At 37.2% G+C, this 13,439-nt stretch overlaps 1 protein-coding gene across 1 annotated transcript in view; it reads right to left on the bottom strand.

The window, feature by feature from the left end:
* Window positions 1-13,439, bottom strand: part of brinp2 (bone morphogenetic protein/retinoic acid inducible neural-specific 2) — a 443,650-nt gene that overhangs the window by 153,338 nt on the left and 276,873 nt on the right. The window contains exon 3 of the mRNA XM_041803706.1: window positions 10,479-10,669. Coding sequence (XP_041659640.1) covers window positions 10,479-10,669 — 191 coding nt within the window. The remainder of the gene's footprint in view (window positions 1-10,478; window positions 10,670-13,439) is intronic.

Genomic DNA, 13,439 nt, shown 5'->3' with positions numbered 1-13,439 from the left:
GGTGTAAAGTGGTAACAGCGTAGACCTCTGCCATTAGCCCTATCTCCCAATAGAAAAGAATCCTTTAAAAATTCCTGGATCCAGACGGTGATCCGGATCACTTCCAAAATCTAATCAGATCTTCCTTATTCCATTTCTGACATTTCCTGAAAATTTCATGAAAATCCATCCATGACTTTTTGAGTTATGATGCTAACAAACGAACAAACAAAAAACCAAACAAACCCACCTCCATGGCGGAGGTAATGATGAATATAAATATATAAAGTAGGGGTCAAAATGTCTCCTATAGGCATCCATCTTTCTGTGTGATGTTGGTGGTAATTCATGACGTCTGACCATCTTTGATAATGATTCAAAAAATCCATTCAGCATTTTTAATATGGAAAATATCTCATTCTGCTGAATTGAAAATGGAATAAACTGGCATTTAAAGGGTTAAAAAACATAAAATATTGAAAATAACAGAAAAACATATACAGTAATAAGAAGAATATTCTTCGTCTTCTTCTTCTTAGTATATTACCATTATTAGTAGTAGTAGTAGCATGTAGCAATACCTAGCATAGTGTAAGCACAGCATAGTGTAAACCAGGGGTGTCAAACTCAAGGCCCAGGGGCCAAATCCGGCCCGTGGAATGATTACATCTGGCCGGCTAGATCATATCATATTTGTATTATAACTGGCCACCAGTATGAGGTCTGCAGATTTCCTCCAGTATAAGGTGTGATTCCATAAAAATCTGAAAAGTAAAGTAAGAAAGATTTCATAAAAAGTCAAGAATGTGGCGAAAGAAATTAATTTGTGTTTTTAGTTCATGTTTTTAATTTTGCCTCTCAAGATTACAACTCAAACTTATGATTATTTACTTTTATTTCATACTTTGACCTTTGCAACTCATAATTTGGTGATGATTTCACTTTTTTCTCATATTTTGACATTTTAAATAAATAATTTTTACTTTTCATATCACATTCTGACCTTTTAAACTCCCAATTTTAAATTTTAAGTCATATTTTTAACCTTTGAAGTCATAATTTTGAATTCTAGCTCATATTTTGACATTTTCAACCCCTAATTTTGTTTTTTATCCCATATTTTGAAATGTCAGAATCACAGTTAAAAATTTCAAGTCATTTTTCTACTTTTAATCCAGTGATTTTAAATTTGATCTTATATTTTGACCTTTCAAACTTATGATTTCAACTTTCTCCTCATATATTTGCTCTTTAAAACATTGTTTTTCTATTTTTAATGTTGTGTTCTGATCTTTTAAACTAGTAAGTTGGATTTTTTATCTCAGAGATGAGCCTTTAAACTTATCACTTTTACTTTTTTGAGTTTCCAAAAGATTTATCATCAGTGATGTTTTTTTCATATTTTGTAAAAATGAGATTGAAAATGATGGTTAAACGTTGACCCTGTTAGGCTCTCAGGTTAGACCTAAATCCAGAATCTGGCCCCTGCTGTGATTGAGTTTGACACCCCTGGTGTAAATGGTGATGTAGTTATAGTATTTGAAATCTGCAGTCAGTCTATTGTTTAATTTGCTGTTCGTTCCTCTTTCTGACCTCCTGTTAGAGTTCACCTGCTCTGTTGTCTTGTTGTCTTAAAGTAAAAAAAAAAAAAAAACAATATAGGGGTGTTACTGTGACAGAGCATGCCATCCAGTTCATACACTGAGCATGCTCCTCCAAACTCACTCCATTTCTGCTTTTGTACATCATCCTATATTTAGCGTCCTCCTTTAAAGTGTGTCATGAATCAAGTGTGAAATTTATGCATTACGAAACACACTTTAGGATGTGTCCATGTAGTCGCATAGCCCGAGGAGTTCTTGCTAAACCATTCATGCATGCCATGTATAAATTTGTAATATAACAGTTAAAACACTGTATTAGTCACACCTTGTTACATCTGGTGCAAAAGACCTAAGACTTCTACGCCAACAGTATAAAGTTCTGCCAAAGTGGTGATATGACAGGATTAAAAGAGCAAAGATGACAAATGTGCATCAGTCTACAGGAGAAACACAATGACAAGTTTGTCATTGCACTTCTAAAGTGCTGCTCTAAGTTGAAACTTCATTTTTTCCATGATGAACAAGCCGTCTGAATCAGGTCCAAACCTTGAGCCACAACAGATCAATACAGACAAATTACTTTAGGGCACCAGGTTATTGGACATATTAAGGAGGGACTCTTGGAAAGCTCCTGTGCTCACAATAATTAAAAGTAAACTGTCACAGCTAAGAGGAACTGAAAGGTAAGGTGTTACATAAGAGAAAAAGGAGAAATATTCATCAGCCGGTGGATGGAGGGGCCTTTCAGCAACCTTGAATCCCTTTTCTTTAATATCTGAGAGCTATGTCTGGTGAAGAGCCTCATTCTTCCTTTATAGATCAACACAAGTCAGACAATACTTTTCTAAATTGTTGTAGTTTGTTTTAAGGCAAATCAATTTGGGGGTTGGTAGGATTTCATCACTGATCGCACACATCTACGTGGACAACTTCAGTAGCCTGACATATCAGACTTTTTTATGTATCCATTGCATGATTATTTCACATTCATGCGGCAAAGCTTGCTATCAAGGTGTTTGGGAAGGGCAGGACTTTTAAAAAAATTCTGGGAAGGTGATTTGACGAATGTTCTGTCCATTGCGTTCGTCACAGGCCAATCAGAGTGACAAAACGTGACGTAGCTCTACATCGGACCTACCAGAAGCGCTACCATAGTTTAGGAATGGTGGATTATCAAATGGATTAAACACCATGGCAGGTCGGAAGAAGAACAAAAGCGTCTTCCCTGCCAAGAGGAACTTACAGTGTGGCTCGAAATGTGGTCCAGTTGTAATAAAACTCCCACTATACTCCACCAAGCTAACTGCGAGTAATGCAGAAGTAGCTTTCAGCTCACAGTACGACTAAACCCCGCCCATAACTACCGACTTGCTCTCCTCAAGCGAAGCTGATTGGCCCAGACAGCGTCTGGTTTGCCACAAGGTGTTCTATCGTAACCTTGCAAAGCAGATGGATACGCCCGTTTCCTTGTGTCTCACTGGCAAATCCATCTTGCAAAGCTGCCATCTGAACCGTTTGGGCCCGGTTAGAAAGCGACAGGACCAATCAGCGATGAGGGGCAGTACTTTCAGGTGCAGCGTAGTTGTGACGTAAACAAGCTGCAACAAGAGCTGGTGTAGTTATGGAAGAAGACATTTGCGTGGATGCTGATAAAGCGCCAGTTTTATCAGAACTTGACGACATTTCTTCGTTAAAAGAAGAACAAAGAACAGCAGTGAGTTGTCTTCTATTGAAAAACAACAAAAGTCAAGTACTTACCTATCTATAGTTGCCATGTTTCCCGTTATTCCTCACTAGCTGCGCATGCGCAGCTCAATAGCGGCTACGTCACATGTTTTGTTGCTCTGATTGGCCCGTAGAGATGTGACAGACAGAACGTTCATCCAATCACACTCTGAGTTTTTTTCAAATCCTCTGCCTTTTATCAAACATTTCCTATTGGAGCTTTCCCAGATAGATGTGTGAAACACATCCATCTGACGTGTCAGGTTAGTTCTATCAGGTTGAGGTCAGGACTCTGTGCAGGCCAGTCAAGTTCATCCACACCAAACTCTCTCATCCATGTCTTTATGGACCTTGCTTTGTGCACTGGTGCACAGTCAAGCTCAGCTGTTGGGGTCAAGCTCAGCTCCTGAAAGACAAGCCCACACCATAATCCCCCCTCCACCAAACTTTACACTTGGCACAATGCAGTCAGACAACCACCGTTCTCCTGGCAACCACCAAACCATGACTCGTCCATCAGATTGCCAGATGGAGAAGTGCAATTGGTCACTCCAGAGAACGCGTCTCCACTGCTCTAGAGTCCAGTGGCGGTGTGCTTTACACCACTGCATCTGATGCTTTGCATTGTACTTGGTGATGTATGAAACCCATTCCATGAAGCTCTCTACCCACTGTTCTTGAGCTAATCTGAAGGCCACATGAAGTTTGGAGGTCTGTAGTGACTGACTGCAGAAAGTTGGTGACCTCTGCACACTATGCTTCTCAGCATCCGCTGACCCCGCTCCGTCATTTTCGTGGCCTACCACTTTGTGGCTGAGTTGTTGTCATTCCCAATCGCTTCGTCTTTGTTATAATACCACTGACAGCCATTATTACAAAGTACATACAGGCCTTAAGACAATAAATTTACTTTATTACAGCCAACATTTCTAACATTTCTGCTAAAATATTTTTCATAGCTCAGAGAAACTCTGCTGGGTCTACAGACATAAAAGACAAGACAAAGAGACACCAAAACAGTAGAACAAAGGAGAAACAGAGCGTGTGTATGTGTGCAGCCTCCGTCTAATCAGTATGCAGACGAGCTGTGCCCATTTAGCCGAGGCTGTTAATTACATATAGAGTCTAACTATCAGTCTGCTGCTGAATTCATCTCTGCACCGTCTCCCACGCAAATGACTCGCCGTGTACATTCAGCGACGAGCGGCTCCAGAGGAAGGTGTCTGTGGATGCAAACCTTTCACTAAAATAACAGAGAGACTGTTGGGAAACAATGTGAAGTGTTCTGAAGTGTCAATGGTTGTCCTACTTTAGAAGATGCATGGGCAACATCACTTTAAAATGATAGTGTTTTGTCATCCTTTAAAGTCCATTATACCTCTTATAAGGGAGAAAGTATCCCCTTCTATTTTATACATTCACTCTTTATTACAGGGCTTGACTGAGAGCCTGTAAATCTCCGACTGTGATGAAAAGGATCCTTCGATGCTGAGGTGTTTATATTCACTATCAATTTTCCACAAGCCCCCATATAAAAAATGTCAGCTTTAAAAGCGCTCTCATATATCTGTGCTGTTATGTGATGACCAGGATCAGCAGTGTATCAATAACATGAGGTCGACACACTGAACATAACACAGGTCTCAGTCTCATTTTGAGAAGCTCACACGATCGATACCGCTGCTGATTCTGTTTGGTGAGTTACTTCTCCCCTCGGAGATGGAGGTTAAAAAGAAATCCAATAAGAAGATATATGCGCTAAGAAATGGGTCATTTTAATCCCTTTCTCTGCATTGTAAGGCTGTTGCAGCTGCGCCTTATGTTCATCAGTATGAGTGGGAAATTCCTGAGGGAAACAAACCTGCTTAAATGATGCAGGTGCAGGGTGGGGTACTCTTGCAATCACTGCCTTCCACTTGACATTTTTTATTATAGATAAGAGCTGCAAGAATAGATGTAAACTCCTGCAGAGCTGCACTAGCCAGGTAGGAAAAGGGTTGTCTGTCAGTGTTTGAATTTAACCTCTCACCCCCCACTGAATGGGGTACGGGTGTTATTGAGCAGTGATGGTTGAATTAGTTAAACCCCATTTAATTCTGAGGGCCCAGATATTTTGAGAGGGACCTGGATGCAGCCGAGGACCACCACTTCACACCGGAAGTCAGACGAGCGCCGCTGTATCTCGTCTTCTAATACCGGAAGTCACTTGAACCGAACGTCTTCTTTGTTGTTTTCTTCGTGCGTCACCGCCATATTAGTAGAGGCAGGTCCACCACATGAGGAAATACAAATATTGAATTCAATTTCAATTCAAGTTTATTTATATAGCACATTTAAAACAACTTTCGTTGACCAAAGTGCTTCACATGAAGGAACAGCAAAGTAGACAAAAAATACATGTTTTTTCGGACTACCATGCACAGTGATTACATAACATTATTTTTAATGAATCGATTTATGATCCAAATTCATGTATCACTGACCACAGACATAATATGTGACAGGAGATTGGCTGGCTGGTTGGATGTCGACACCATGTTGCCAGAGGCAAGTCGCTATGTCATTCAATACAGTGACAAGGAATGTGCAAGTTTTGGGAATAAAAAGCTCAAACCATCAGATTAAATTGATTTTAATGAATTATTTATATTCCATGATTCATATTAATATATGGGTATACATATATAATAAATGTCAATTACATGCACATCTATAAATAAAAAAATATCTGTACTGTATCAATCATATACAAATGTGTTATATTTTAGATATTATACTTTATAATTCATACATATTTATATTCAAAAGAAAAACAAATATCTATACATTTATGAAAGTGTATTTTATATAACAGTGGTTTTCAAAGTGTGAGGCGGGCCTCCCCTGGGGGGCGCCACAGAGCTTCAGGGGAGACACAGAACCTTATAAAACCAGAAAAAAAGGTGATTTGCTTTGTTAACTTCTGCTGTGCATGGAGCAACATGGATAAACTTATAGTTACTATGAGGACTATGCTATAGAGCAGTGTTACTCAGCCTAAGAGCCAAATTGTTGAAAATACCTTTGCAAGAGCCACAATCTAAGAGGTAAAAGGGCCAAAAACAGCTTGTAGTAGCAAGAAAAATAGGTTAAAGATGGCAAAAATGGTCAAAAAGCCACAAAAAAGGGGTGAAAATGGGGAGAAAAAATTGTCAGAAAGTAGCAAAAAATTGTGAGAAGTGACAAAAAATGAGTGGAAAGTGACTTAAATGGGCAAAAAAGAGGAAACAAGTGGTATTTTTTGGCAAAGGGCACTAAATGGGCAAAAAGAGCCAAAAAAATTGTGAAAAAGGACAAAAATGGCAAAAAGAAAAGGCAAAAATTGGGAAAAAAGGAAACAAGTGGTATTTAATAAAAAAAAGGTCGCTTTAATTGACCAAAAGTTTCCAAAAATGATTAAAAAAAAAAGGCAAAACTTGGGAAAAAGTGGCAAAAAGACATGGCAAAAATGAGCACAAAAACTTTTTGAAAAAAAAAAAAAGGGATATTTGATAATGAACGGTAGCCTAAATGGACAAAAAGGTTAAAAAGGGCAAAAATGGGATAAAAGTGGAAAAAATGGGGAAAAAAAGTAAAGAGAAGTTGTAAAATGGCCCAAAATAATGAAAAAGGGTATTTAATGGCATTATAACTGAATAAGAGGGAAAGGCAGATGTTTACAGATATTTGCAAACCAAAATATCCAAAATATGTTTATGTGAAAAATGTTTAAAGATTAGACTTAAATGTTTGAAATGTTGTTGTTTCATTTTTTTTAAAAGATTTGAATCCTCTTTGTGGGTGGGGGTCCACTGAATGGATCAGTTCTTAGGGGAGGCTCACTCTCACACACTTTGAAAACCCCTGGTATATAAAATTATCCTGTTCTAAATTATAGAGTACATCTTTTCATTTAACCGAGAAAATACAAGAAAGTGGATTCGGCATTTATGTTTCATTGTCAATTGCTTTTTTAATATGGATCACTGATTATAAGTGATTCATTAAAATCAATGTAATCTTGTCGTTTGAGCTTTTTATTCCAAAAACTTGCACAATCCTCGTCTACTGTACCGAATGACGTAGCAGACTTGCCTCTGGCAACATGGCGGCAACGTCATCGTCTGGCCAGCTGGTCAATCTCCCGTCACATATTATGTCTGTGCTCAGTGATACATGAATTTGCATCATAAATCGATTCATTAAAATTAATGTTATGTAATTTCTGTGCTTGTTAACCTGAAAACTCACATATTTTCGTCTATTTGTATTTCCTCATGTGGCGGACCTGCCTCTACTAATATGGCGAGTGATCGTCTGACTTCTGGAGTGAAGTAGAGGTCCTCTGCTGCATCCAGGTACTCTTGTGGATTTTTTCTCAACTGTGTAAATTTAACATGCTATTTATGTACCAGCAGAAAACTCTGAATTCTTGAACCATTTCAGGATAAAACCTCCACAGCGGCCACAACTGCTGCATTCATCAGACTACAAACAAACAATATAAATAATCCAGTTAGATATTCAGTCTCTAACTTATTAATGTACATCCACCAAGATCCATTATTTCTCATCATTTCAAATTTTGGCGTTCTCAATAGCTGTAATAATGTCTTTTTATTTCCAGGGTCATTAGCAATGTTTCAAAGAAAAACGTCTGCCAACCTTTTTAGAGTCTGACCTTTCCTCATTAAACAGGTGTAAAAGAAATGCTAATTTTCAGTTGAAACTGAACTATATAAAAAAAATAAATAAATAAAAAAAATAAACTTTTGTTGCATTACTCAATTCCAGTAGTAGCTGCAGTGAGTCTGACAGTTTGTGAAGAAACTCCAGAGTGTAACCTCTCTAAAGACACACCTTGTTAGTGTCTGAACTCCAAATGGTCTAAACCCAGAGTTCGGTATTCCTGGTAGGAGTTTTTGAAAATTATTTCACCCAGAATTCCTAACCTACCTGCCAGTGCTGCAGGTAAATATGTAAACAATGGGAACTGAATTCTGCTTGTTCTGCTCTGAATTTGAGAGCAGGACCAGGACCACAGGAACCACAAGGCCCCATCCTGTCAGAAAGAGAGTCAAGCATTTAAATTATGTTGTAACCTGGAAGAGTTTGACTCAATGTCTATTGGTCTAGCTCGAAGCAGACTCCCATCTCCAGTAGAGATGCTAAAGATGTAAATGGATGTGCCGCTTCAGTCCAAGATCATTCAGTAAAAGTTGAACTTGATGCAGGATGTCGGAAATCCATTAAGTATGAGGTCAGAATACAATGGTCACAATGGGTGCATTCACACCAGAGCTGTTATGCTTTTAACGTGCTCAAATACACGTCAGTACCTCACTCTGCGTCTGTGTAACCATGGCAACGCGTCTTTGTCCGTCCTCACATGTTGGCTTCTGTGATTCATCCGTCCCATGTAAAGAACGACATTCTGAACAGCTCGCTGCCTCACAGGCCGCTCATAATGCCACAAAGCAAAAGCAGAAACCCCAAAGACAGAAAAAAATTGGTTTAATTGTTTATGTGCGAAAAAAGACCATGGGAAGGAGATGGAGTTCTGGACCCGTCTTCTTCTACGTCTCCTTTTCTTCTTTGTTCAGGACGACAGCGTCACAGATGTAAATGTGAACAGTTAGACGTTATCCATACAGTTTGGTTTGTTTGACCAGTGTGAATGCAAACTAAACCACAGGAAAGTTAAAAAAATGTTGCAGTTTGAGCTCCAAACCAAACCGGGTCTTCCAAACTACCAGGTGTGAAAACGACCTAAGTCAGGTAAGACCAATGAGAGCCATATTAGTTGTAGCGACACTCCACAGATATGACAGATGAAATGAAGGGACACAATCATTGCATCCTATGCTCTGTTTTTCTTTTTTTTTGTTTTTGTGCTACAAGACTATCAACTTCTTCAGCACCAGAGAAAAAAAAACAGTTAACATGCAGCCCTGCGGTCACGGCCCTTTTAAGACAGGGGTGTCAAACTCAAGGCCTGGGGCCAAATCCGGCCGTGGAAAGATGTTATCTAACCTGCAAGATCATATCATATTTGTATTATAACTGGGCCACCAGTATGAGGTCTGCAGATTTACTCCACTGTAATTATTATGTAATTAAAATCTGAAAAGGTAAAGTGAAAGACAGATTTCAAAAAAAGTCAAGAATGTGGGGAAAGAAATGAACTTGTGTTTTATTTCATATTTTAAATTTTGATTTCAAGATTACAACTCAAACTTATGATTTTGACTTTTAATTTCATACTTTACCTTTTCAACTCATAACTTGGACTTTACGTATCACATTTTTAACTTTTAGGTTCCCAGTTTTAAATTTTAAGTCATATTTTGAAGTCTTCATCTCCTTACTTTGGTTTTTGAATCCCATATTTTGACTTTTAAACTCATGATTTAAAATTTTTTCTCATAATTTGACATTTCAAATGAAAATTTTTATTTTTTTATATCGTATTTTGAACTTTGAACCTCCCAATTTTAAATTGAAGTCTTATTTTTTAACTTTTTAAGTGAACAATTTGAATTCTAGCTCATATTTTGACATTTTCAACTCCTAATTTTGGCTTTTCAATTCCATATTTTGACACATCGGACTCACAATTTTAAAATTTTAAACTCATGATTTCAAATTTGATCTTCTATTTTGACTTTTCAAACTTGTGATTTCAACCTTCTCCTCAAAATATTTGCTCTTTAAAAACATTATTTTATGTGGCGAGTCGGTAGTCGAGTGGTTAAGGCACCAGGCAAGTACAGGCGAGCCAACATATTTTCTTGGCCCATTTTTTACATTAAACTGGTTGAAGTACATGGATAAAACATTTCCATTTATAGCCACTATGCTGCGGATCTCTGTGAGCTCCTAATAACCACAGGAGCAACTTTCACAGAAATCACTGGAGGCTAAAGCCACTACTATAGCCAAGCACCTCATACCACCCAACTTAAAATATCCTAAAAAATCCTTTAAGTTCCCACAGTGACATCAACTTTACTGTATTTCTTCTTCACCAAAATTACATGAGATTTAACTCAGAGTGTTTGATGCTGAAGTCCCCTGAGACCTCAAACAGCAGCTCCTCTATTAACAGAGACCTCTTAACCCCAGATTAAAGACCAGCATGTCCCCTCTTACCTCCCAGGGTTGCAGACACCAGAAAGTGGGTCCCGTACTTCTTGATGAGGTTTTCGTTGATTTGCTGCAGGGTCGGCCGTCGCCCCAGTAACCGCAGGTTGCGTAGGAACTCTGGCGCTAAGGGCAACGGGGCTTTGAGGAAATCTCTCTTCTCTGTTGCCAAGCTGTTCACCTTCCAGTGGCTGAACTCCCTGAAATGATGAATACATTACAAGGTAAATACACACTTCAGCTTCCGTTTATGGAGGAGAGCACAGACAGCCATAAAAACATCCTCATATAAACACAGCTGAAAAGGTTCAAACTGTCAGTGGAAGTTCATGATCGCTATAAAAGTGGTTCCTAACTTACTCTGATTTAATAGGATGCAATTTAGCTAGCTTTTTTTCTTTTACCACATACATTATTCCTGCCTCTGCCACATCACACCTCAGACATTCAGTGGTATGCAGGAGTTATACCCCTCATATTTCATCTTTTAGTCCAAATCAGCCCATTTAACTAATCTTAAAAGCCCAGTGTTAAAGCAGGACTTGTCTGACTTCCTTTGTGTGCTTCATTCATCTAAAAACTGGCCTTTAGTGTCTGCCCATTGTCACTCATATTCTGCTGCTTGACTTCAGGGAGTTAGGATCATTATGAAATTAACACTAGCCACTAAAGACGAGACTTTTTGTTATCAAGGTGAAGTGAATAAATCCACCTTTCACAGCGTTGGAGGGAGGGATTTAAAAAAGCGGCCCAGTCGGAGCTTTCTAGTGGGGAAAAATGACATGACATGAATGCTGTGAATATAAGGAATCAGCAATACAGTAACGTTTTCAGATAAGCCCCCTGTACTTTGAGGTGAAACGTCATACCCCTTCTCCACCTTTCGTCTCAGTCTCCCATGGCCATAACCTCCTGAGACACTACGTCCACAAATGAGGACATTACATTTCGGTTTCTCTACATCAGAGGTGTCAAACTCAATCAGGGGCCGGATTCTAGATCTCAGTCTAACCTGAGCCTAACAGGGTCAACATCTAACCATAACTGTCAAATTCAAAAAAGTAGAGAAGTAAAAATGATAAGTTAAAAGGCCCAAAACTGAGAAAAAATTCCAACTTACTGGTTCAAAAGATCAGAACATGGTATTAAAATAGAAAAATAATGTTTTAAAGAGCAAATATATGAGGAGAAAGTTGAAATCATAAGTTTGAATGTCAATATATGACTTAAAATTTAAAATTGTGAGTCTGATAGTTCAAAATATGGGATTAAAAAGCCAAAATTAGGAGTTGAAAATGTCAAAATATGAGCTAGAATTCAAAATGATGACTTAAAAGTTTAAAAAAAATTACTTTTATTTAAAATTGGGAGTTTCAAAGTTCAAAATATGATATAAATAAGTAAAAATGTTCATTTAAAATGTTAAAATATAAGAAAAAAATGAAATAATGAGTTTAAAAGTCAATATATGACTTAAGAGTTTAAATTGTGAGTCTGATAGGTCAAAATATGGGATTAAAAAGCCAATATTAGGAGTTGAAAATGTCAATATATGAGCTAGAATTCAAAATGTTGACTTAAAAAGTTAAAAATATGACTTTAATTTAATATTTGGAGTTTTAAAGTTCAAAATATGATATTAAAAAGTAAAATTTCTAATTAAAAATGTCAAAATATGAGAAAAAAAATGAAGTCATGAGTTTAAAGTCAAGATATGACTTAAGATTTTAAATTGTGAGTCTGATGGTTTAAAATATGGGATTAAAAAGCCAAAATTAGGAGTTTAAATTGTCAAAATATGAGCTAGAACTCAAAATGTTGACTTAAAAAGTTAAAAATATGACTTTAATTTAATATTTGGAGTTTCAAAGTTCAAAATATGATATTAAAAAGAAAAACTTTTCATTTAAAATGTCAAAATATGAGAAACAAAATTTGAAATAATGACTTTAGAAGTCAATATATGATTTAAAATATTAAATTGTGAGTCGGACAGGTCAAAATATGGGAATAAAAAGCCAAAATTAGGAGTTGAAAATGTCAAAATGTGATATAAAAGTAAATCTTTAAAATTCAAAATGTCAAAATATGAGAAAAAATTGAAATCATGAGTTTAAAATACAAAATATGGGATTAAAAAGCCAAAATAAGGAGTTGAAAAGGTCAAAATATGACTTAAATTATAAAATTTGGAGCCTCAAAGTTTAAAAAAAAATGATATATTAAGTCCAAATTATGAGTTGAAAAAGTCAAAGTATGAAATGAAAAGTCAAAATCGCTATACTCTTGAGAAGGAAAATTAAAGATATGAAATAAAACCACAAATACATTTCTTTCCCCACATTCTTGACTTTCCATGAAATCTTCCTTACACTTTACTTTTTCAGATTTTTATGGCCTTTCTTAAACAGCTGGTTTTTGTGTGTCTTTTTCACTGTAAAGCAGTTTTTCTGGGTGTGCAGGCATGAGTGCAGCAGTGCGCTCTCATCGCTGTGGTGGAGATCTGTGGGTGGAGATACCAGGGGAGGGGGGGTTACTATCAGAATGACATGAGACAAAGAGGGAAGACTCTCCACAGATTTTGTGTTTTCGTGTCTACAAGTATATCTCCTCCCTTAGTAATAGTTTTATTATATCCTGTTTACTTCAATGATATCCCAGTTTAATGTGTTTCTGATGTTAGACTCCAGGATCATCAGTATCTATGACCTTTAAACAGTCACTGTTATGCCATGATTATTGAGCTGTTTCAACAGACACTGTTCATGATAATGTCGTTTTAAAAGCTGCATCAAACAACTGAAATGATACAGTTTTTCATCATATTGCTTTGCTTAAAAATGACTGGTTTGTTGGAGTCTCTCAGCTCTCTTTGATAGTTCACACAGCAGCAGGGAGCAGCAGACTTACTGACGAGTTCTTCCAGCTCCAGACAGCTGCTGACAGCCAGTGAAACCAGTGCATATGGCA

Source organism: Cheilinus undulatus, linkage group 13 (assembly GCF_018320785.1).
Source record: "Cheilinus undulatus linkage group 13, ASM1832078v1, whole genome shotgun sequence".
Lineage (NCBI taxonomy): Eukaryota > Metazoa > Chordata > Actinopteri > Labriformes > Labridae > Cheilinus > Cheilinus undulatus.
The sequence above is the reverse complement of the archived record's forward strand: the minus strand, read 5'-3'. Positions and strand labels throughout refer to the sequence as shown.